The 21,214-nt window shown below is 48.0% G+C and overlaps 2 protein-coding genes across 4 annotated transcripts; one reads left to right on the forward strand and one right to left on the reverse strand.

Annotated features, from left to right (window-relative positions):
* Positions 1-506: 506 nt before the first annotated feature.
* On the forward strand, positions 507-14,668 carry NME6 (NME/NM23 nucleoside diphosphate kinase 6). 3 transcript variants are annotated; one of them, XM_005909337.2, is made up of 6 exons: positions 507-644; positions 3,114-3,210; positions 4,575-4,677; positions 5,846-5,885; positions 6,289-6,449; positions 6,714-14,668. In XM_005909337.2, exons 2-6 carry the CDS (start codon positions 3,121-3,123, stop codon positions 6,878-6,880), a joined length of 561 nt encoding a protein of 186 aa, XP_005909399.1. In that variant the 5' UTR covers positions 507-644; positions 3,114-3,120; the 3' UTR covers positions 6,881-14,668. The 3 variants fall into 3 exon arrangements, with proteins under 3 accessions (XP_005909399.1, XP_070215470.1, XP_070215469.1); XM_070359369.1 differs by having other exon boundaries at positions 638-765; XM_070359368.1 differs by lacking the exon at positions 507-644 and adding an exon at positions 815-1,318.
* Positions 14,669-17,418: 2,750 nt separating this feature from the next.
* Positions 17,419-19,298, reverse strand: LOC102269799 (cathelicidin-7). The gene is made up of 4 exons (XM_005909336.2): positions 19,098-19,298; positions 18,370-18,477; positions 18,146-18,217; positions 17,419-17,544 (listed from the first exon to the last, which is right to left on the reverse strand). Exons 1-4 carry the CDS (start codon positions 19,296-19,298, stop codon positions 17,419-17,421), a joined length of 507 nt encoding a protein of 168 aa, XP_005909398.2.
* Positions 19,299-21,214: the final 1,916 nt, after the last annotated feature.

The raw sequence follows: 21,214 nt of genomic DNA on the forward strand, positions 1-21,214 counted from the left end.
AGTCGTGTCCGACTCTTTGAGACCCCATGGACTGTAGCCTTCCAGGCTTCTCCGTCCATGGGATTCTCCAGGCAAGAATACTGGAGTGGGTTACCATTTCCTTCTCCAGGGGATCTTCCCGACCCAGGGATGAAACCCGGGTCTCTAGCATTCCAGGCAGACGCTTTAACCTCTGAGCCACCAAGGAAAGGCACTATCCTAGATCAAATATAAAAGAAAGCGAGTCGGGCAAAGCTCACTCCGGCTGCCCCACTGGAGGCCCCGCTCACTGCCTGGCTGCCACCCTGAAACGCCCATTCTGTCCTCTCCGAGGTCCTCTCTGAGCCACATCCCGTCGCGGTGCCACCGGCCTGGTCCGCTCTCCCACCTGAGGGCGCCCGAGCCCAGCCCATCTCCCGTCCAAGACAGCTACGTCACCTCTTCCCTCCGGAGCAAGCGCTGGAAAGACATCAGGGCCACCGGGAGGCGGGCCCTCCTGCTGCAGGACATTCCGGATTGGCTGGCACAGCACCTCGTCCCCGCCCGGGCCGCACAGCAAGGACCCCGAAGAGGGCTGCCCGGGCGAATGCCTAAAGGACCCCGCTTGGACCTAAGGGCTAGCTATTGCAGTGCCTGGTGGCCGGGTCCCGCGGCGGGAGGACCAGGTGACTCGTATCCGAACTCCACCCGGGGCTCCCAAATAGCCCAGAATCTGGAGTGGGTTTAGGCCTCTGTACAAGGGGCCAAAACCGCAGGGCTGCAGGCCTGGAGAAATGGAAGAGCAGGGTGGGGAAGAGGGTGGTGTCTAGAACTGAGGCTGTGAGCTTGGGGGATTGGAGGGTGGGGCTTCAGGTTTTGGAGGCAGAAAGCCGAGGTGATGATGAGCTTGGGAGGACGGAAAGCGTGGCTGGCACCCTCCAGGAAGCGGAGAAATAGGAGCCTCTGTTGTGAAGGCAAATGCCCAAGGAACTTCTAAAACTTACAAGTCTCTTAAAGGAGCGACTTTTACGTTGAGCAAGTTTGCCGACCTGTTCCTCTTTGTTGTAAACCAGTATCCAAGACAAGCGTGACTTGGCTGGCATTAGAAAAGGAACCATGCCCTCCCCTGGATAGCCTCTAGCATTCTGGCCTTGGAATAGCTGAATCACTCATTCACTGATTGATTCAACAAATACTGTTGAGAGCCATGTGTGTGCTAGGCACTCTGCAGTACAGAGGATACAGAGGCGAGCAAAACAGATCGGTGCTTTCATGGAGCTGACCATCTAGTGGGGAAGAGATAAGTGAAGAAGACGTGTAAGGAGCCATGAGAGTGGGCAGGCGAACTAAGATCTAGTGGGTGAGTAGGAGATAACCAGCGGGAACACATTCTGGACTGTGAAAACTCTGGCTGTCAGGCCAGAAAGTCTTGGAGCTGCAAGGCCCATGAGGCTAGAGCAAAAGCAAGTTAAGGTGTATGGAGTTCTAGATGAGGGATCAGATCACTCAAAGCCTAGTAGGACATGACAAGGCTTTCAGGTTTTATTATAAAAGTACACTTTGTACACTTTGAAGGGTTAAGGAGGGAAATGATCAGATTTGCATTTTTAGTTCAATGGCTATTGTGTGGAGAACAGATTGTAGAGGGAACAAGAGTAGAAACTGGAAGATCATTAAAGAGGCTGTTGCATAAGTCCAGGGAGGGTTGATGATGTTTTGGACTGGGGTGGTGGCAGCTGAGAAGGAGAGAACTGTATGGATTGGAAGCACACTGGTGAGGCAAAATTGCTAGAACTTAGTGATACGGTGGATATGGAGGATGAGGAAGGTGAGGTGGCAAGGATATCTCTCCCTAAAAATATGACAAGATTCTGCTCACTTTTGGGTTACTCACCGCCTGGGATGTTAGGGAAACTAAGTTGGCTGATCTTGTACTGGTTAGGCTGCGGTTAGCTTTGTGGATCGACTGGAGCATCAGCCTGAATGCTGTAGAAAGGGCATGAGTAGGAAAGACCTTGGTAGTGTTTCTCTGTTTGGGCCAGACCCTAGCAGTGCCTTTAATGTGCCACTTTCGGGCTAAGAGAAATAACATGGTTGTCCAGACTGTGTGTGTTCATGGAAGCCTTCTCTATTTACTGGCAAATTTAGAGGTTCCACCCAGATAATCTTTGAGAACAACTCCTCAGACCTGCAGAGATGATCAGTTTCTTACATGTAAATAGAATTTCAAAGTTGGAAGAGATCTCAAGTTTTCTTAGTCCAGTTTAAAATACTTTTATGTTTTTATAGCATTTCCACAATTATTTATTGAGCTCATACACCATGATTAGACTGTAGATATACAAAGATAAATAGAATAAGACTATATAGGTTCATTTGGTCAATAGAATTGATTAAGCGTCTTTGTGCCAGGCATTTCAGCTACAAAATGAGTACAACTTGTCTTTGACCTTCGAGTTGCATGTCTGCAAGCCTTGCCATGGTGAAGGACAGGGAAGCCTGGCTTGCTGCAGTCCATGGGGTCACAAAGAGTCAGACACAACTTAACAACTGAACAACAAGCCTTGCCATTGAGGACAGCAAGTGTGTTAAAGGGTTTGATTTGGCCAGGGTAGATCCTGACTTATCTGTAACATTAGAATAGAAATTGTATGTATCCAGCAGACATAGGCAGTGGCAGGGGCAGGGGAGGTGAGAGGGGTGGTATCCTGGCAACATCCCAATTCTTGTCCATCCAGTCTTGCAATTCTAGAATTGATGGGAGAGCACTGTATGACCGTACCCTTGTGGCTAGAGTCTATAGGAATGTAAATTGTAAATCCTCTGTAAAACACAAAAGATAGGAAGCGAAGGGAGTACTGGCAGAGACAGGTAATGTTTAAACTTGAACTTTTCATGAATGGGTCACTCCTTTGCAGGGTTACAGTTGCATTAGCAAGATTATGTCCCCCAGTGGGTAAATTGAAGGCCCCTGTACTATTCCTTTCCCTCAATCCCATGATCCCAATGGGCAGTTAAATACTAAGTAACTGTCATGTGCTTTATTAATGTCAGAAGTGAGAGCCCTAGTTGACTTGTAAGACTGCATGGCTCCAGAGTAAGAAGGGTGGGGACTGCAACACTGATGAGTCTCTAATCTGGCTCTCTGATGGCAGGAGGGAGATGACCTCGATCTTGCGGAGCCCGCAGGCTCTCCAGCTCACTCTGGCCCTAATCAAGCCTGATGCAGTTGCTCACCCCCTGATTCTGGAGGTAAGAACACGTCCTAAGCCTCTACTGTATGCCCTGGGCATTGCTTCTGTTTCAGGTGCCATAGGGCCATTTGTGAAGACTGACAGCACAGTCCTGTGCTAGATGGTGTGGAGGCAAAGCTAGACGTCGTGGACACTGACCCCAAGGAGACGAAAGATCTGTTGGAGAACTGAGGCAGATATAAAATATAAGAGGGACTTCCCTGGTAGTCCAGTGGTTAAGAATCCACCTTGAAATGCAGGGGACATAGGTTTGATTCCTGATCAAAGAACTAAGATCCCACTAAGGTTGGGGAACTAAGATGGGGCAACTCAGCCCATGTGCCACAACTACTGAAGGCCATGGGCCACAACGAATGATTCTGCATGAAGCAGTGAAGATCCTGTGCTTAGTCACTCAGTCATGTCCGCCTCTTTGCAACCCCATGGACTGTAGCCCCCCAGGCTCCTCTGTCCATGGGAATTCTTCAGACAAGAATACTGGAATGGGTTTCTATGCCCTCATCCAGGGGATCTTCCCAACCGAGGAATGGAATCCAGGTCTCCTGCCTTGCAGGCAGATTCTTTAAACCAAATGCAGCCAAAGAAACAAATAAATATTTTTTGAAATAATTAAAGGCTCTAATACAGTAAGAAGAACCAAACCTCAAGACAGGGTATATATACTAGTTGTCTATTGCATGTGTGCTCAGTCGTGTCCGGCTCTTTGCAACTCCATGGATTATGGTGTGTCAGGCTCCTCTGTCCATGGAATTTTCGAGGCAAGAATACTGGAGTGGGTTGCCATTTTGTCCTCCAGGGGATCTTCCTGACCCAGGGATCAAACCCTAGTCTCCTGTGTCTCCTGCATTGCAGGCAAATTCTGCACCACTGTACCACCTGGGAAGCCCTAGTTCTTTATTGCTGTCTAATAAATTACCACACACTTAGCAGCTTAAAACAGCATTCATTACCTCACAGTTCTAGAATGTAGAGGTCCAGTAGGTTTGGCTAAGGGCTAGGTTCTCTCCTTCGGGTTTCACAAAGCCGAAGTCCAGGTATCAACTGACTGGGCCCTTATCTCCAGGGTGTGGGGAAGAATCCAGTTTGAAGCTCATTCAGAATGGCAGAATTTGATTTCTGTGTCTATAGGACTGAGGTCCCCATGTCCTTGTTGGCCTTCAGGTGGGGACTACCGTTTTTAGCGACTACTCACATTCCTCGTTACATGACTTACTCCCATCTTCAAGATAGCAACAGGGTGTCTCTTTCCTTCAAGTTTTAGGCTCTAAAGGGTCCCCAGGGTTTTTTTGGTTAGCCTGGGTCTCCTGTTCACTCAGATGCTCCCTTTCACTGACTTTTATCTTTGGGGTGGCATTTATCCAGGCTGTTCATCAGCAGATTCTGAGCAACAAGTTCCTTATTGTGCGAATGAGAGAACTTCTGTGGAGAAAGGAAGACTGCCAGAAATTTTACCGAGAGCATGAAGGTAGGAGCCAACAGTCCTCTGAGCAGGAGGCTTCTCTATCCCTAGAAAGATTTCACGTGGACACCCAAGTCAGGTTCTCACTGACGTCAGTTTAGTCGCTCAGTGTGTCTGACTCTTTGTGACCCCATGGACTGCAGCACGCCAGGCCTCCCTGTCCATCAGCAACTCCTGGAGTCCACCCAAACTCATGTCCATTGTGTCGGTGATGCCATCCAACCATCTCCTCTGTCGTCCCCTTCTCTTCCTGCCTTCAGTCCTGGCATCAGGGTCTTTTCCAATGAGTCAGTTCTTCGCATCACGTGGCCAAAGTGTTGGAGTTTCAGCATCAGTCCTTCCAATGAATATTCAGGACTGATTTCCTTTAGGATGGACTGGTCTGATCTCCTTGCAGTCCAAGGGACTCTCAGGAGTCTTCTCCCAACACCACAGTTCAAAAGCATCAATTCTTCGGCGTTCAGCTTTCTTTATAGTCCAACTCTCACATCCATACATGACTACTGTACTTACCAACTGTAAAATTCAGCCAGTCTTCTAGAGAGTGGATTGATAACACAAACTTTTCATGATTATCAATGTTTTTAAGATATTTTCTAGGAGGGTCCTACCTCATGGTACCAACAAGAAATTTAGTTTTATATCCTGATAATATCACTGATAGTGAAGTTACTCAGTCATGTCCGACTCTTTGCGATCCCATGGACTGTAGCCTATCAGGCTCCTCTGTCCATGGGATTTTCCAGGCGAGAGTGCTGGAGTGGATTGCCATTTCCTTCTGCAGGGGATCTTCCCAACCCAGGAATTGAACCCGGGTCTCCCACATTGCAGGCAGACTCTTTACCGTCTGAGCCACCAGGGAAAGTAATATCACTAGTTAACAAAAAACTCTGTCAAGTACTGTCCAAAGGCTCATGATTTCATTTAATTTCCCAGAAACCCCATGAGGTAGGTATTATGTCCCCAGCACACAGATTAGGAAACTAAGTTAGGGAAGTTATTGATTTACCTGAAACTACACAGGTGGTAAGTTGGAGAGCCTGGGTTCAGACCCAGGTAAGTCAGACTCCCTGTTCCTTTCTCTAAAACAGTGATTATTCCCTCCTCTAGGGAGGCAGGAGTATAAAAAGTTGTCTTGGCACCGTGTCTTAATGGAGGTCTTCTCTCCTTGCAGGGCGTTTTTTCTATCAGCGGCTGGTGGAGTTCATGGCCAGGTATTTCTCATTTTGGTTCCCACATCTTCATCCACTGAGACTTATTTCCCCTGCCCCCCTAAGTAGATTTGTTAATTTTATTTGCCACTCTTTAAAGTTGTAAGCAGTGTCTAGGGTCTGAAGAAATGTGGGCTCGGGCCGACACTGACCCTGTGGCCACCTGTTCTGAGGTGCTTACTGATCCAGGGGCTGTAGAAGAGTGTTGTTGAGTGCTTCCTAACAACTCTGCTGTCTTGGCGGCCTTTCTTCTTCATCAGCGGCCTTCTATCAGCTCTTTGAAGCAGTACTCAGCTAGAAAGGCAAGGAGACTCTCAGGATGTCCAGTGTGCCTTTGGGCCCTGCTCACAGTGTGCCCTCCTGAAGGCAGAGCCAGATTCCTGACATGTGCTCCCTTGGTTCACAGTGGGCCGATCCGAGCCTACATCCTCGCCCACAAGGACGCCATCCAGCTCTGGAGGACCGTGATGGGCCCCACCAGAGTGTTTCGAGCACGCCACGTGGCCCCAGATTCAATTCGTGGGAGTTTCGGCCTCACTGACACCCGTAACACAACCCACGGCTCAGGTGAGGCTGCCTCCTGTGTCCACAGTTTTAATAAGGGAATTTGGTTCAAGGATGGTGGGCAGGCTGGATGGTGGGGTTGAAAGGCAGGTCCCCCAGGGAGCTTTCCTCCCGGTTGGCCCTGTGTGGTGACCTCGCCAGATGTGGCCCAGGACTTAGGGATGGGAGAAGGACAGGCTCTGGTTTCTGAACCCGATTATGACCGCTTCTTACCTCTGCCCTGCACTCCCTATGAGAATCCCTTCTCTTTTTTTCCTCCCCTTACAGACTCTGTGGTTTCAGCCAGTAGAGAGATTGCAGCCTTCTTCCCGGATTTCAGTGAACAGCGATGGTACGAGGAAGAGGAGCCCCAGCTGCGCTGTGGCCCTGTGCACTACAGTCCCGAGGGTGGCATCCACTTTGCTGCTCCCGCAGGAGGCCTGGGGCCAGCCTGACACAGGCCTGTCAGTTTGTGAAGACTGGTGGCATTGCCCAACCTTCTCTCACAGACCTCTGGTCCCAGAGCATTCTTCTAGGACCAGGGAGGCCTGGGGCTCCTTGTGCCATCTCTGCTGGGCACCACCACCTGCGAGAGGCTCCTCACTGCCACCTCTTCTAGAATCTCACTATCTACCTCCTCTCTGGAATGCTCGTGGGTGGTTCAGAGGAATGATGGCTCCTCTTTTTTCTGAGAACTGTTTATCATTTTCAAGGAGAAGCTTGCCGAGCTGACTTGCCTGAAAAATGCAGTGACTCTGTATTAGCCATGTTTGGTCTGTTTTCCTTAATAAAAGTCAGTATGCTACTGAAAAAGGCTGGGAACACTACTCGAGGTGCTCTCTCTCTCCCCTTAACTGGAGTAATTAAACCTGTCCTAAGTCAAGTTTCTGGTCTATGCTAAGTGAAGAGAGAATTGTGTCAAAATCTCCCAGGAGGGTCACGCAGCGTGCAGCTTACGTAGAGCACAAAGGCCCCTGGCATAGGCCTGCACCCTGGAAGAAGGGGCACCTTTGGTTTGAGCAAAAGTATGTCTGCCCAGTAACGGCATATTGTTATGACTTTTTTTTTTTCTGATTTGCGCAGAGCCACTAAAGGTAGCCATGTCTCTGCTGTAGCTGAGGATGACAGTTACCTACTACTATGACAAACCACCTCAAGATTTCATGGCTTCAAACAATAATGACTGAACTTGTATGTCTGTGGATCTGCTGGGTGATTCTGCTGCGCTCACCTGGACGCACATGGCTGCGTTCAGCAGTTGGGTCCAGCGTGGTGTTTCCTTCTGAGCTGCTTCTTTGCATGGTTATTTCAGAGTTGCAAGAAAGCAGGCCTCCATTCATGAACTTATCAAGCTTCCTCGAGTCATGTTTGCTGATACCCCACTGACAAAGGCAAGTCACATGGCCAAGCCCAGAGTCCATGTGGGAAGCAACCGCACAGGCACAGATGCAGGGAGGTGTGAATCACAAGGGAGCATTAGCATGACAATCTACAAACTGAAAGTGAGATGGCTTCAATTTATATAGAGAACTTATGAAAACAAATATTCGCACAAGCCAAGAAAAGAGAGAAACAGCCAGAGAAGGAAGGCTGAAGCCTTGCCCACATACTTGTACTCATCAGGCTCCTCTCCCGAGTGTGTCCTCTGGTGTGTGTTGAGGATTGTCTTCACACTAGGACCCCACCCACACTCCCTGTGAACAAAAGGCTTCTCACCTGAATGTGTCCTGAGGTGTGATTTCACCCTAAAGTCTTGGCCACAGTTCCTCCACACGTAAGGTTTATGTCCTCTGTGAATCCTCTGGTGCTTAATGAGGTCTGACTTTTCACTAATACCTCACCCACACAAAACGCTTCTCCCTTGTGTGTGTCCTCTCATGCAGTGTGACTTGAGGCTAAAAGCACACATAAACTTTATCCCCTGAGTGTCTACTCTGGTGGTTTTAAGGGGAAACATCTAAAAAGCCTGGCCTATGCTCCCTACGGCTTCCCTGGTGGTTCAGATGGTAAAGCATCTGCCGATTCCTGGGTTTGGAAGATCCCCTGAAGAAGGAAGTGGCAATCCACTCCAGCACTCTTGCCTGGAAAATCCCATGGACGGAGGAGCCTGATAGGCTACAGTCCATGGGGTTGCAAAGAGTCGGACACGACTGAGCGACTTCACTTTCACGCTCCCTAGTATTTAAGGCTTTTCCCCGTGTGTCTTCCGATGTCTGATGAATATGACTTCCGACTAAAGCTTCACCCACACTCTGCACACGGAAGATGTTCCCTCCCCATGACAGCCTGCATCTGAAGAGGTTTGACTTCTGGCTAAAATCCAGTTCACACTCTACAAACCGGATTGCTCCAGATCCTGAGATTTCTACCCTCTCGGGAATGTTGTCTGTTTCCCCAGAGATTACCCTCTGGGTTAGACTGAGCTGCACCTTCAACACTTAGTTGGCTCCCTGAGAGTTTACTGGTGGTCCCTGGGGTGGGCTGGAGAAAACCACTGAAGTCCTACTGCCATTGGAACTTGAAAACGAAGGGGTAGAGACCCTCACTCTTTGATATTCCGCTTTGCCCACCACCACCCCTCCCCCCAGTAGTTTTTATCAGACTGTTGTTGCTGCTACTGCTGCTGCTCAACTGGGCAAGGATCTCCTGGTTGGTGTTGATTTCCTGCACATGAATCTGGAAATAGGATGACTGCTGAGAGCATGCTGGCTGAGAATCTGCTGACTGCCAGAGGACAGAGAGGCCAGGGATGGATTTGTGGCTTTGAATCTGAAGAAAGAGTTTTCAGTCAGAGTAATCACAGGAAGGGTTAGCTAGGCTTTTCCTCCTTGTCATAATGTCTTATAGTCCATTCATCATTCACAGCCATTAATGTCTGTCTCTCCAAGGCAAGTTTCACCAGACCTGTATTTCCTTCAACCCCTTTTGACTCTTTATTTGGAAATAATTTCAAACATACAGAAAAGTTGCAAGAATAAGGACAGTACACGGAACAGCTCTGTACCCTTTTCCCAAACTACTTATTGCTAAAATTTGTGTTATATATGTGTGTGTACACGTATATGCAGAGAAGGCGATGGCACCCCACTCCAGTACTCTTGCCTGGAAACTCCCATGGATGGAGGAGCCTGGTAGGCTGCAGTCCATGGGGTCGATAAGAGTCGGACACGACTGTGTGACTTCACTTTCACTTTTCGCTTTCATGCATTGGAGAAGGAAATGGCAACCCACTCCAGTGTTCTTGCCTGGAGAATCCCAGGGATTGGGGAGCCTGGTGGGCTGCCGTCTATGGGGTCACACAGAGTCGGACACGACTGAAGCAACTTAGCACACGTGTATGTACATACATTTTTTTCTTTGAATCAGTGCATACAATCATGCTCTTTACCTATAAATACTTCATTGTGTGTCTGACAAAAGTAGGGATATTCTTTTTCATAACCACAATACAGTTATCAACTCTGGTAAATTTAACATTTATATAATATTTTAACAACTATCAGATCCTCCTGCAATGCAGGAGACCCTGGTTCAATTCCTGGTTCAGGAAGATCCCCTGGAGAAGGGATAGGCTACCCACTCCAGTATTCCCTTGTGATTCAGCTGGTAAAGAATCCACCTGCAATGTGGGAGACCTGGGTTCCATCCCTGGGTTGGGAAGATCCCCTGGAGAAGGGAAAGGAAAGGCTACCCACTCCAGGCCACCCATTCTGGCCTAGAGAATTCCATGGACTATATAGTCCATGGGGTTGCAAAGAGTCGGACACGACTGAGCAACTTTCACTTTAACTTAATGACTATCGTATGTATTCCAGTTGTCAGTTGACCCAATAATGACTGAGCGACTTCACTTTCACTTTTCACTTTCGTGCATTGGAGGAGGAAATGGCAACCCACTCCAGTGTTCTTGCCTGGAGAATTCCAGGGACGGGGGAGCCTGGTGGGCTGCCGTCTATGGGGTTACACAGAGTTGGACACGACTGAAGCGACTTAGCAACAGCAGCAGCAGCAGCAGCATTTTCCCTATAGTACAGGATTGTCTACAATCATATTATAATTAGTTATGTTTCCTTAGTTTCCATTAGTGTCTCTTTCATGAGATTGGCATTTCTGAAGAACAGAGTTCTTTTTTTAGAAAATCTTTCTCATGTTTAGAATATGTATAGAACATTCCTGACATTTTCTTATGATTAGGTTCAGATTATGTACCACAGTCAATTTTTTTTTTAAGATTTATTTATTTTATTTTTAGGCTGTGGTGGGTCTTTGTTGCTGCTTTTGTTGCTGCACATGGGCTTTCTCTAGTGGCCGCAAGCAGGGGCTACTCTTCATTGCAGTATGGCGGGCTTCTCATTGTGGCAGCTTCTCTGGTTGCAGAGCATGGCCTCTAGGCATGCAGGCTTCAGCAGTTGCAGTGCATGGGCTCAGCAGTTGCAGCTTGTGGGCTCTAGAACACAGGCTCAGTAGTTGTGACACACAGGCTTAGCTGCTCTGCGACATGTGGGATCTTCCTGGACCCGGGATTGAACCAGTGTCCCTTGCATCACAAGGTGGATTCTTAATCACTGGACCACCCGTTAGTCAATTTTTACTTATTACATATTTTGTTTGAATCAAGCAAAGAAAACAAAAAACAAAAACCTCACAGTAGAACCTATTATTCTATATATTATCCCAAAAAGGAATCTTCCAAGTAAACATCAGAGGCATCGTCAGCTTTGTAAGCATCTGCACTTATACTAAAATTATCTTCTAGGCCATAACCAGTTACACGGACACATAAGCTACAACAATTTGTTTCCAACAAGAGAACAATCTTCATGACAAATATGGGGACATTCTTTCTGACTTTTTCTATGAAAAGAAAGAGTAGATTGATAGAGGAGTCCCTCAGTCTGGATGTCTCTAATACAGAAGATAGTGGAGAATAATGGCTAACCAGAGCACATGTGAAGCCTCATTTGAATTTCCCCATTCATTATCTGTCCAACTTCACTGACTCTCTCAGGACAGAATGAAGGATGCTAAGACATGTTGCTCTAGAGGGTCTACTGAGCCCAATCAAGTCAGGACCCGCACTGATCCAAAGGAAGTACTCTCTGGAGCCATGAGAGTTCTGTCTGGGATCACAAATAGAAGAATGGGTTGGGAACAGGTGACTAAAGCTAATTCCAATCTCTTCCTTCTTTATTGCACATTTCTAAGAAATAGAACTGTTCACTTTATGAAAGAATGTATATGTATCCAGGACTTCCCTGGTGGTCCAGTGGTAAAGAATCCACTTGACAATGCAGGCGGCACAGGTCTGATCCTTGGTGGGAAGATTCCACATGCTGTGAGGCAACTAAGCCCATGTGCCACAACCACTGAGCCCGTGCTCTAGAGCCTGGGAGCTACAACTACTGAAGCCCTAACCCTAACCCGTGTGCCTATGCTCCACAATAAGAGAAACCACCTCGATGAGAAGTCCGTGCACCGCAACTAGGGAGTAGCCCCAACTCACTGCAACTAGAGAAAGCCCACGCAGCAGTGAAGACCTAGTGCACCCAAAAATAAATGAATATATATATATATATATATATATATATATATCCATAATGTTCAGAGTAAAAGCCAAGCCCTGAGAGGGGCCCACTAGGTTCTACATTCTTTCATAACCTATCGGCTTTCTGACTCCATCCATACTCTACCTTTGTTCACTCCAGTCTGAGCTGCACTGACCTCTGTCCTGCTGCTGTGCACTGACAGGTTCCTATGTCTGGAACACCCTTCTCCCAGATATACTACTGGTACATCCCAAGAACACAGAGCTGGACTTAACATTTAATAGTTAATGAATACTTTTGAGTGAACGGGTGATAGGAGCAGAGTTAATTAAGAAAGACCTTGAAAGGTTAGACAGAAGACAGACACATGTTCTGTTCTCAACACTGTTGGAATCAAAGGCTCCTTCTCATAGTCTGTGTTTTGTAACATCTCATTTACTGTCTCGAAATGAGATTCATATTGAATAAAATGTCCCCACACACAGAATTTTTAAAAAATAGTGCCCTAACCCAAAATATAAAAGAGAAATAAAGGAAAGTAATTCACAATAAAATACTATGCTTTTTAATATGAATTTATTGGAAGGACTACATTAGGAGACACAGTGAAATAATCAGACACTTATAGCTATAGGCACTTCACAGTTACAAATGGAGACAGACATGGATGTGCCTTATTGATGATGCGTACCTTCTTCTGATGACAGACACAGGTGTGCTGTATGGGTAGGAATTCAAATACTACAGCCAGCAATGCCACTGATGATGTAATGTTTTCTTTTTTTTTTCCAGCTATGCCAAGCAGTGTGCGAGATCTTAGTTCCAAACCAGAGACCGAGTAAAGGCCATGGCAGTAAAAGTGCTGAGCCCTAAGCACTGAACCACCATGGAATTGCCATGCCTTTCATATTGATGAATACTTTGTGATAAAGTTCAAAACAATTTTCCCCTTGATTTACAATCTACTATGTGAAAACTACTTTACAATATTATCTAAAGGAGATTTATATTCTAGATTCAGAGCATTATAAATAGATCCATGGCCTGGAGAGAAAAAAACAGAAGAGGGATGAAGAATTGATACAGGCTTAAGAAACATTTTTTTAAAAAAGGAATGTGTGGATCTTGTCAAGATCCTGATTCAAATTCACAAAAGACTTTGAGATGATCAGGTAAATTTGAACACAGGCCAACTATTAGAAAATACTAAGACACTACTGATAATGTGGTTATATATATTTTTTAAAAATCCTTATTTGTTATAGCTACATTGTGATATATTTAGGAGTGATATATCACATTATTTGGGATTTGTTTTAAATAATTCAGCAATAAAAGAACAAAGATATACAGAGAAAAGGAAGAATAAATCAAATGTAGCAGAACAGTATAAAGCCTGAAATGGATCCAATATGATCCAAAGTTTCCATGTAAAAGATTAATTTATTAATAACTTGAGGTAATATACTTCTCAGAATCAATGAAATGCATGAGCATAGTGATAAAAACAAGTCCAAACTACACTGGCTAGCTGAATGCAAATTTAAATGGGTGAGTCTTCACTGAGACAGATGGAGAAACTAGGTGAGAAGCTAAATGGAGTGAAGTGGAGCCAATTTAAACTGATGAAAGCAGTTCCAAACAGATACAAGCAGAAAAGAATAGAACAAATCAGAACTATTTAATTCATAGCTATGCCAAATAGAGAAAAACCTTAAAAAAGCTTCTGACAGAAACTGATGTTTAACTCTGAAACTAGCAGTCTTAAGAGCTCAGGAATATCCAGAATAACTTTGTATCTACCAATGGAGGCAGTTTCAAGTTTTCAATAAATGAACAAAAATGTGATTTATGATATCAAATAACTTTGCAGTTGTTTAGTCACTAAGTCCAACCCTTTTGTGACCCTGTAGACCGTAGCACTTATAAACCACAAAACTGGTGACTTCCCTGGTGGTCCAGTGGTTAAGAATCCGCCTTGCAATGCAGGTTCAATCCCTGGTCAGGGAACTAAGATCTCACCTGCCCTGGAGCAACTAAGCCTGTGTGCTGCAACAAAAACTCAGCCCAGCTAAAGTAAGATAATAATAGTAAAAAGAATCAGTTAAATACACAGAACTGAAAGATCTAGTTACACTTTTAAGATTTTTTAACTTGCAGGACTCAGAGGGGCCTCTTTTAATATTTTCTTCTCCTCCTTGCTCTCTGTACTCTGATCACGCTGGCCTCCTTACTTTCCTATCTCTGCACTGATTGTTTCCATGCCCAGAAGAGTCTCCCACCACACCCACATATATACCTTCCTTACCTCTTTCAAGCTTCTGCTCACACATAGTTCCTCACAGAAGCCAACCCTGATCGCCCAACTCTGCCTCTACACCCTGGCACTCTGGATCCCCCTTATTCTGCTCTACTTATATATTTGTACATATTATACTTAATATAATGTCCTCCCTCCCTCATGATCCAGGTCAATCATAGGTTGGTCATATCTACACTTTTTATTGCAGAGGAAGAGGATGAATGGCTGGCTGGATGGGTGGGTGGAATGAAGGACAACCTAATCGTAGTATGTGGAATATATGGCATTTCAAGTCAATGAGAAAACAATGTCTCTTTAATAATTGGTGGGCACAAACTACAAACTACATGGCAGTTCAGCATATATTAAAATTGCAAACGTGGCTTCTAAAACCATTAGAATCTTCTTTACTTTGGTAGAAAAGAAAACGTAAGTACCAGCAGGCATTTGGTCGTGACAGATGCATCCTCCTCCCATCTCACATTCTCAGGTCACCATCGGGTCCTTCGTTTTCTCTCTACAGCACAACCCAACCCAGGAAGGTGCCTGGTGGCTAGGGAAGAGGGGCTGAAAAAGCCATTCTGCAGGAACCTCCAAAAGTAACATTAAATGTGGTAGACCAGACCCCCTTCAGACAAGACAGGGTAAGAACGCCCTCCAGACACAACAGCTCCTCTAGGAAGCATCCCCAAGAGCCCAGGAAGGCTCTGTCAGATGCAGAAATATCCCTTCTCCCAGAGCAGCGCTATCCAAGAGCAATATAGGATTTACGGTGCCAACCACATACGTAATTTTAAATTTCCTGGACTTCCCTGGCGGTCCCAGAGGTAAGACTCTGTGCTTCCACCGCAGGAGACACGGGTTCCATCCCTGGTCTGGGAACTAAGATTCCCGATTCCCGCATACCACACGGCACCACTGGGGACAAATAATTCCATAGCAGCCATCTCAAATAGTTTTTTAAAAGGTGAAATTAATTTTATGGGCTTCCCTGGTAGCTCAGAGGGTAAAGAATCTGCCTGCAATGTGGGAGACCTGGGTTCTATCCTTGGGTTGGGAAGATCCTGTGAAGAATGTAATGGCAACCCACTCCAGTATTTTTGCCTGGAGAAATCATGTGGACAGAGAAGCCTGGGGGACTAAATAGTCCATGGGGTCCCAAAGAGTCGGACAACACTGAGTGACTAACTTCACTTCTTCAACCCTACATATCTAAGATATTATCATTTCAACACATATGCAATGTTAAATGGTTATCAATAGGTTAGGTTCTCCTCCCCCGACCCCCGTTATCTCTTTGACATTAGATGTGTTTTGCACACCTACAGCACATTTCAAAAGACGTTAAAAAAACGGTTAAAGCGAAATGTAGTCTCAGCAAAATAATAACTGTGTCGGGAGCTTTCCCGGTGGCTCAGCTGTAAAGAACCTGCCTCCAATGCAGGAGTCACAGGTTTGACCCCTGAGTAGGGAAGATTCCCTGGAGAAGGAAATGGTAACCCACTCCAGTACTCTTGCTGGGAGATCTCATGGAGAAAGGAGCGTGATGGGGTATAGTCCATGGGGTCGAAAGAGTCGGACGCGACTTAGCGACTGAACAACCACCTTGTGTCTGATGAAAAACAAGTTCTAGACTTCTTCATTATTCAGTTAGATATTAATTAACAGGACGTAAGACTGTAGTTCTTCAGTAGCACTCGCCACAATTCAAGCGCTCAATTTTCGCCGCCAGCGGATTTGCCGCTGGAGTGGACGGCGCAGACAGGACCCCCGCGGCGGAAGGCGAGGCCAGGGACTCTGGGGAGGTAGCTATAAACCACAAGAACAGGGTACTGGACAACGAGGGAGGGAACGCCGCCCCACCCACAAGGAAGGCAAGCAGTTGGGAGAGGTGGTCGCATCCTCAGCGCGCCTCTCCACAACTCCTTAGGAAATCAGCCCCGCGACACCCAGGCCCACGTCAGGCCTGCGCCTGAGGTCCGAACACCCGGGGAGGTGGTGCGGTGGGGCGGTCGCTCTCTTCCTGCCCTAGTACTTGGCCAGCTGGTCCACCTCACAGTTCACGGGCAAGCCCAGGAACTGCTCCCGCGAGGTCCGCATCTGCTCCCGGCTGGGCTACGCGGCAGCATCAAAGTTACCAACAACCGCACCCAGCTGCTAAAAGATAGCGGGGGCCCTGCCCTACCAACGAACAACGCAAAGGCAAGGAAGTGAGTCTGCAGAAAGTGCGTCACGGCGCGGCGCGCAGCCTGCCGGGAAGCGTAGTTTGGGGCCAGAATGCGACTCTAGTGGAACGGATGAGGACTGTCCTTGCGCGTTGACCTGCTCAGTTGTGTTCCAGCACGTTTTTTTGTTTTTACCACCAGTACCCACAAGCAAAACATAGTATTGTTTCCACGCTTTTGGACATTATATAGGTAGCCTTATTACATATTTACTAGCTCATTTTGCACAATTTTTTTTGTTTTGTTTTGTTTTTCAATGATACACGGTAATCCGTTTATTTGTGTTCACTGCTGTTTGGTATCTATTGAAGAAACAGACCAACACTCCAATTGGATTATCATATATGTCTCCCTGCACACCCATGGAGAGTTTCTCTAAGTAGCGGTTCACAAACTTTTTGCTGTAATAATCCTTTCACACTCTTTAAATGTTTTTTCCAGTTTCATTTGAGATATAATTGACATACAGCACTACAAATTTCAAGTGTACGCATAACGAATTTACTTACCTATATTGTGAAATGAGTACCACAGTAAGTTTCCTTAACATCCGTCATCTCATAGAGATACAAAAAACAAATGAGGTCTTCTCCTTGTGATGAGAACACTTAGGCTCTACTCTCTTAACAACTTTCAAATATACCATACATCCGTGTTAGCTATGGTTGTCATTACATCCCTGTAACCGCATACCCTCCTGAAAGGAGACCTGCCTCACCCATCTGGGAGTTAATAGGAGTGATCTCTGTCTGTCTCTCTCTCTCACACACACACACATACACTCAAGAGGACTCTCAGAGTTAAGGACCTGGTCCTGGTAAGACTGAGAGGGAAGAGAAGTGAATTTGAATGTTGATGAAGTTGTTTTTAGAAGAATTTATTTTTCAGAGTTCAGAAATCTGAGCCAGGATAACCTGATCCTAAGGACTGTATCCCCTGAAGATATCTTTGATTCTCTCACCAATTCTCCTTGCTTTTTCGAGGATTTTCTGCTGACCTCTCCAGATTGAGTCCCTCAGCCGGCGGAATAGCCCCACACTCTGAATCTGTGAACCAGGAGGAAATAGTTGCTTTGGGGTATTGGCTCAGCATTAAAACCAGACCCCTTGCCACTTGAACACTCCGATTCCTGGGCCACATCAGGAAGCTTGGAGCCCCAGTTTACCTCCTATATGATGTTTGGAGCCTGTGGTTAAATCAACACACCACAGATAGATAAGCAAACCAAAGTCCCTTAGGTGACAGGGGGCTTCCCAGGGTCACAAGCCCATCCCAACAAAGCTGGAAGGGAACCAGGAGTTGAGAGCTCATGATTTGAGTCAATGAGTTTCAAACTTCAGCATCGAAAGAAGCCCCTGGAGGCTTTGTGAAAATACAAAGGCTGCCCCCCATCCAGGAGTCTGATTCAGGATATCTGAGTGGGGCTGAGAATCTGCCTCTATGTCAGTTCCCAGTTGGGGACCCCAGTAGGGAACCACTGCTCTAAGGGACACAGAGCCAGGACTGGAGACCTGGGGCTCGGGGGAGGGAGAGGCCAGGGTAGGAGAACCTTTCTCTGCCCTGGATGGGGCAGTGGGTCATTGGGCCAAAGGAAATTCCACAACCCACCCCTCTAGCAGTCCTCACAGTACAAAAGGGGCCACTTACATTATTACAAGTGATGTCAAAATCACCCCTGATCCAGTACCGGGTGACTGTCCCCACACACTGTTTCACCAGCTGGAAAAGAAGGCTTGAAGTCAAACTAGAAACTCCAGGCAATATCTCCCAGCCACACCCCACCTCACCCCAGGGACTGCAATTCTTTCCCAGAAGCCCCCTGTTCAGCTCCCTGAGAAGCATTTTCCTGCTCCTTCAGCCCCCAGGCTCACCCCATTCTCCTTGAAGTCACACTGCTCTGGGGGCTGCGGGGTCGTCCTGGGGCACACGGTCTCCTTCACTGTGAAGCTCACAGGCTTTCGAGCTCCCGGGTGCTCCACCTGGTCAAGGATCAAAGTGGGGGGACTGGGCTCGGCTTATGTTTCCTTCTCTGATCTGTCTCCCTGCCCCCAACCCGGACGGCAGCCTCTCCAGCCCCCTGTGTGTCCGGCCCTGGGTTTGGTGCTGGGAGCACAGGGGAGGGGACAGAGCCCGTGCCCGGCCTCATGGACACACAGAGAGCAGGAGCGGCCCTCACAGCGGCGCTGATGGCAGCGCCTCACCTCAGAGGGGCTGAGGGAGGTCAGGGCCGCCTGCAGGGAGAGCCCTTGTCACTGGAACTTCCAGGCTGACGGAGCTCCCCCTGGCAGAGAGACACCAAGGTTCAGGGGGGACTTTAGCAGAGAAGTCACCTCAGTGACCCCCTCCATCCCTGGAGCTCCCAGAAGTCCAGGGAGCCTGAGCCAGGTGTGCAGGGTGCCTGTTCCCACAGCAGAGATGCTAAGACAGGAAGCCTGGTGCTGGGAGATGACCCAGGTCTGGGAGGGTTTCCTAGAAGAGGTGGGAACCCACGTAGTGGGAAAAGTGCCTTCCTGACAAGAGAACCAGCCTTAATGAAGAGGGCAACAGTGCCGAGGATGTCAGGAGACAAATCCCCTTCCCAGCCCCCTCCCCAACTCACATCCTGCTCGGGAGGCGGGTCTAGCTCCAGGAGGCGGTAGAGATTAGCTTCTGAGGACCTCTCATTGAACTGATCCACAGCACGAAGCACGGCCTCCCTGTAGCTGAGGTCCTGGGCGCTGGCCGAGGGCACCACTAGTCCCAGCAGCAGTAGCCACAGTGACGACCGTCCCAGGGAGAAGCTGGCCCTCTGGGTCTCCATGGTCCCTAAACTGCCTCCTCTCAGCCTGAGGGGCCCTCCTTTTATGCTCAGCCTGGGCCCTGATGCAAAGGCTCAACCAGGACTCTTCCTGACCCGCCCCATCCCTGCCTTCCTCCCAGGGTGTGAAGTGGACTTGCCTCAGCCCCTGCTGTTGCTTCATGGGATTGCTGGGTAGTAGGCAGGGAGGCCCCTGTGCAAGGTGAAGAAATGGTTTCTCCATCTCCCTGACAATGTCTTGGGCCCTGCTGTGGTCCATGGGAAGTGTCACAGGCAGGCTTGCCCAAGAGGATTGAGTATTCCAGGAGACGGAAGGGCCAGGCACTGTCTACATCTCCTCGGCTTCCCCTCTATGGTCTCTCAGGATTCAGGATAAAGAAGTGTATTGTGCACTCAACCTTCAGCTCTCAGTACTGCCTAGAACCCAATAGGGAGTCATTTAATGATGCTTGACAGTACTACTCACAACTTAAGACTTACACACACAGCTAGTCCCTAGGCAGACACAAAGCCCATACTATCTATTACTCTGTGCCCAGGCCTCAGAGAGTGAGTCCCATTTCTCCCCTCTCCTGGACTCCTCTTCATTCATTTTCTCAGTTTAATACCGTCTTGTCCTCAGACCCCACAAAACATGGTGTGTTGTCCTGGCCCCTCCCCAACAGAGCCTGAGGAAGTGTTACCTACACCACTTCCAGCAATTCTTTGCTGGCTTACATTCAAGCCCATCACAGGCTGAGCAGCCCTCCCTAGATCCAGAGGCCACACTCAAGCCTTGTCTTATCTCCACAGGTTCTGGGGACCCTCTGTCTTCCTGAACTTGCCCCTGACCAATTCTCCCTTGCTGTGCCCTCCTGGGTCCCCTCCTCCCTGGGGGCTTCTGCTGACTCTTCTCCAAGGACTCTCCTCTTAAGTCCTCCTCTTAGGAGGCAGGGCTGGCTGAGGATCATCCGGGCTGCTTCTCCTCCCACTCCTCACACATTCCTGGGGACAGCCCTTCTCAAGACACCAGTGCCCATCACACACATACGGTCTTTGCCTCTGGTTTCAAGACTCCCATAAAGAGCCTGGTTGTCCGCACTGGGCTGTTGGCTGGGTACTGCCACAGGAGCCCTGAGCTGGAAGCATGGGAGCCCCACCTGCTCCTTCTTCCTCCTGAGGACACTCCCCTGACCTCCCAGCACACCTGCCCTGGGCCTACCCTGTCTTCTCTCCTCTCAGGGAAGCCGCAACCTCCAGACTCCACCTTCCTCGAATACCAGCTTCTCCCTGACCACTGTCCACCCTCCATGCTATTTTTCTAAGGCTCCAACACACTGCCCATTTGACCATTTCACCTCCTGCCTCCCCAGCCTACAACCCCCCGCCCTGGCATCAGGGCCTAGACAGTTGCTATTCTTAGTTTTTCTTACCCCAGACTTGCGGGCCTTGGGTGTCAGGCTGTCCCATCACCCAAATCCCTCAGGCCACTCAGAGCCTCCTGCTCCTCCCCACATCTCTGCCCCTGATATCTCTCTGCTTGCACTGCTTTACCTCCTTGGGAAGCCTGCAGGGATCTGCAGGCACAGAAGGCACCTCCTCCTCTTTTCTGACATAGGACATCAATGTTCCGGACATCCCTTCTAATTTGACCCCCAAGTGACTCCATGTCCAGTCATCTGGACAAGTCACCAAGCAGAGTGGCCAGCGCTGGGGTGTGGAGGGAGTGCAACTGGGACAGATAATAAGCCAAAATATTAAAGGGGCCCAGAGGCCGTGAAGCAAATTCTAATCCAGTTTCCCTTGGGATGGCCACGTGACTGCCGTCCAGGGGTAGTTCATGGCCTCTGTGGGCCTCTGGGACTCGGGACAATTGTCTCGGACACCACGGAAGATGGCAGCTTGGATGGATGGTGGTGGTTACACACTCAGCCTTGGAG

Source organism: Bos mutus, chromosome 22 (genome assembly GCF_027580195.1).
Source record: "Bos mutus isolate GX-2022 chromosome 22, NWIPB_WYAK_1.1, whole genome shotgun sequence".
NCBI classification, from domain to species: domain Eukaryota; kingdom Metazoa; phylum Chordata; class Mammalia; order Artiodactyla; family Bovidae; genus Bos; species Bos mutus.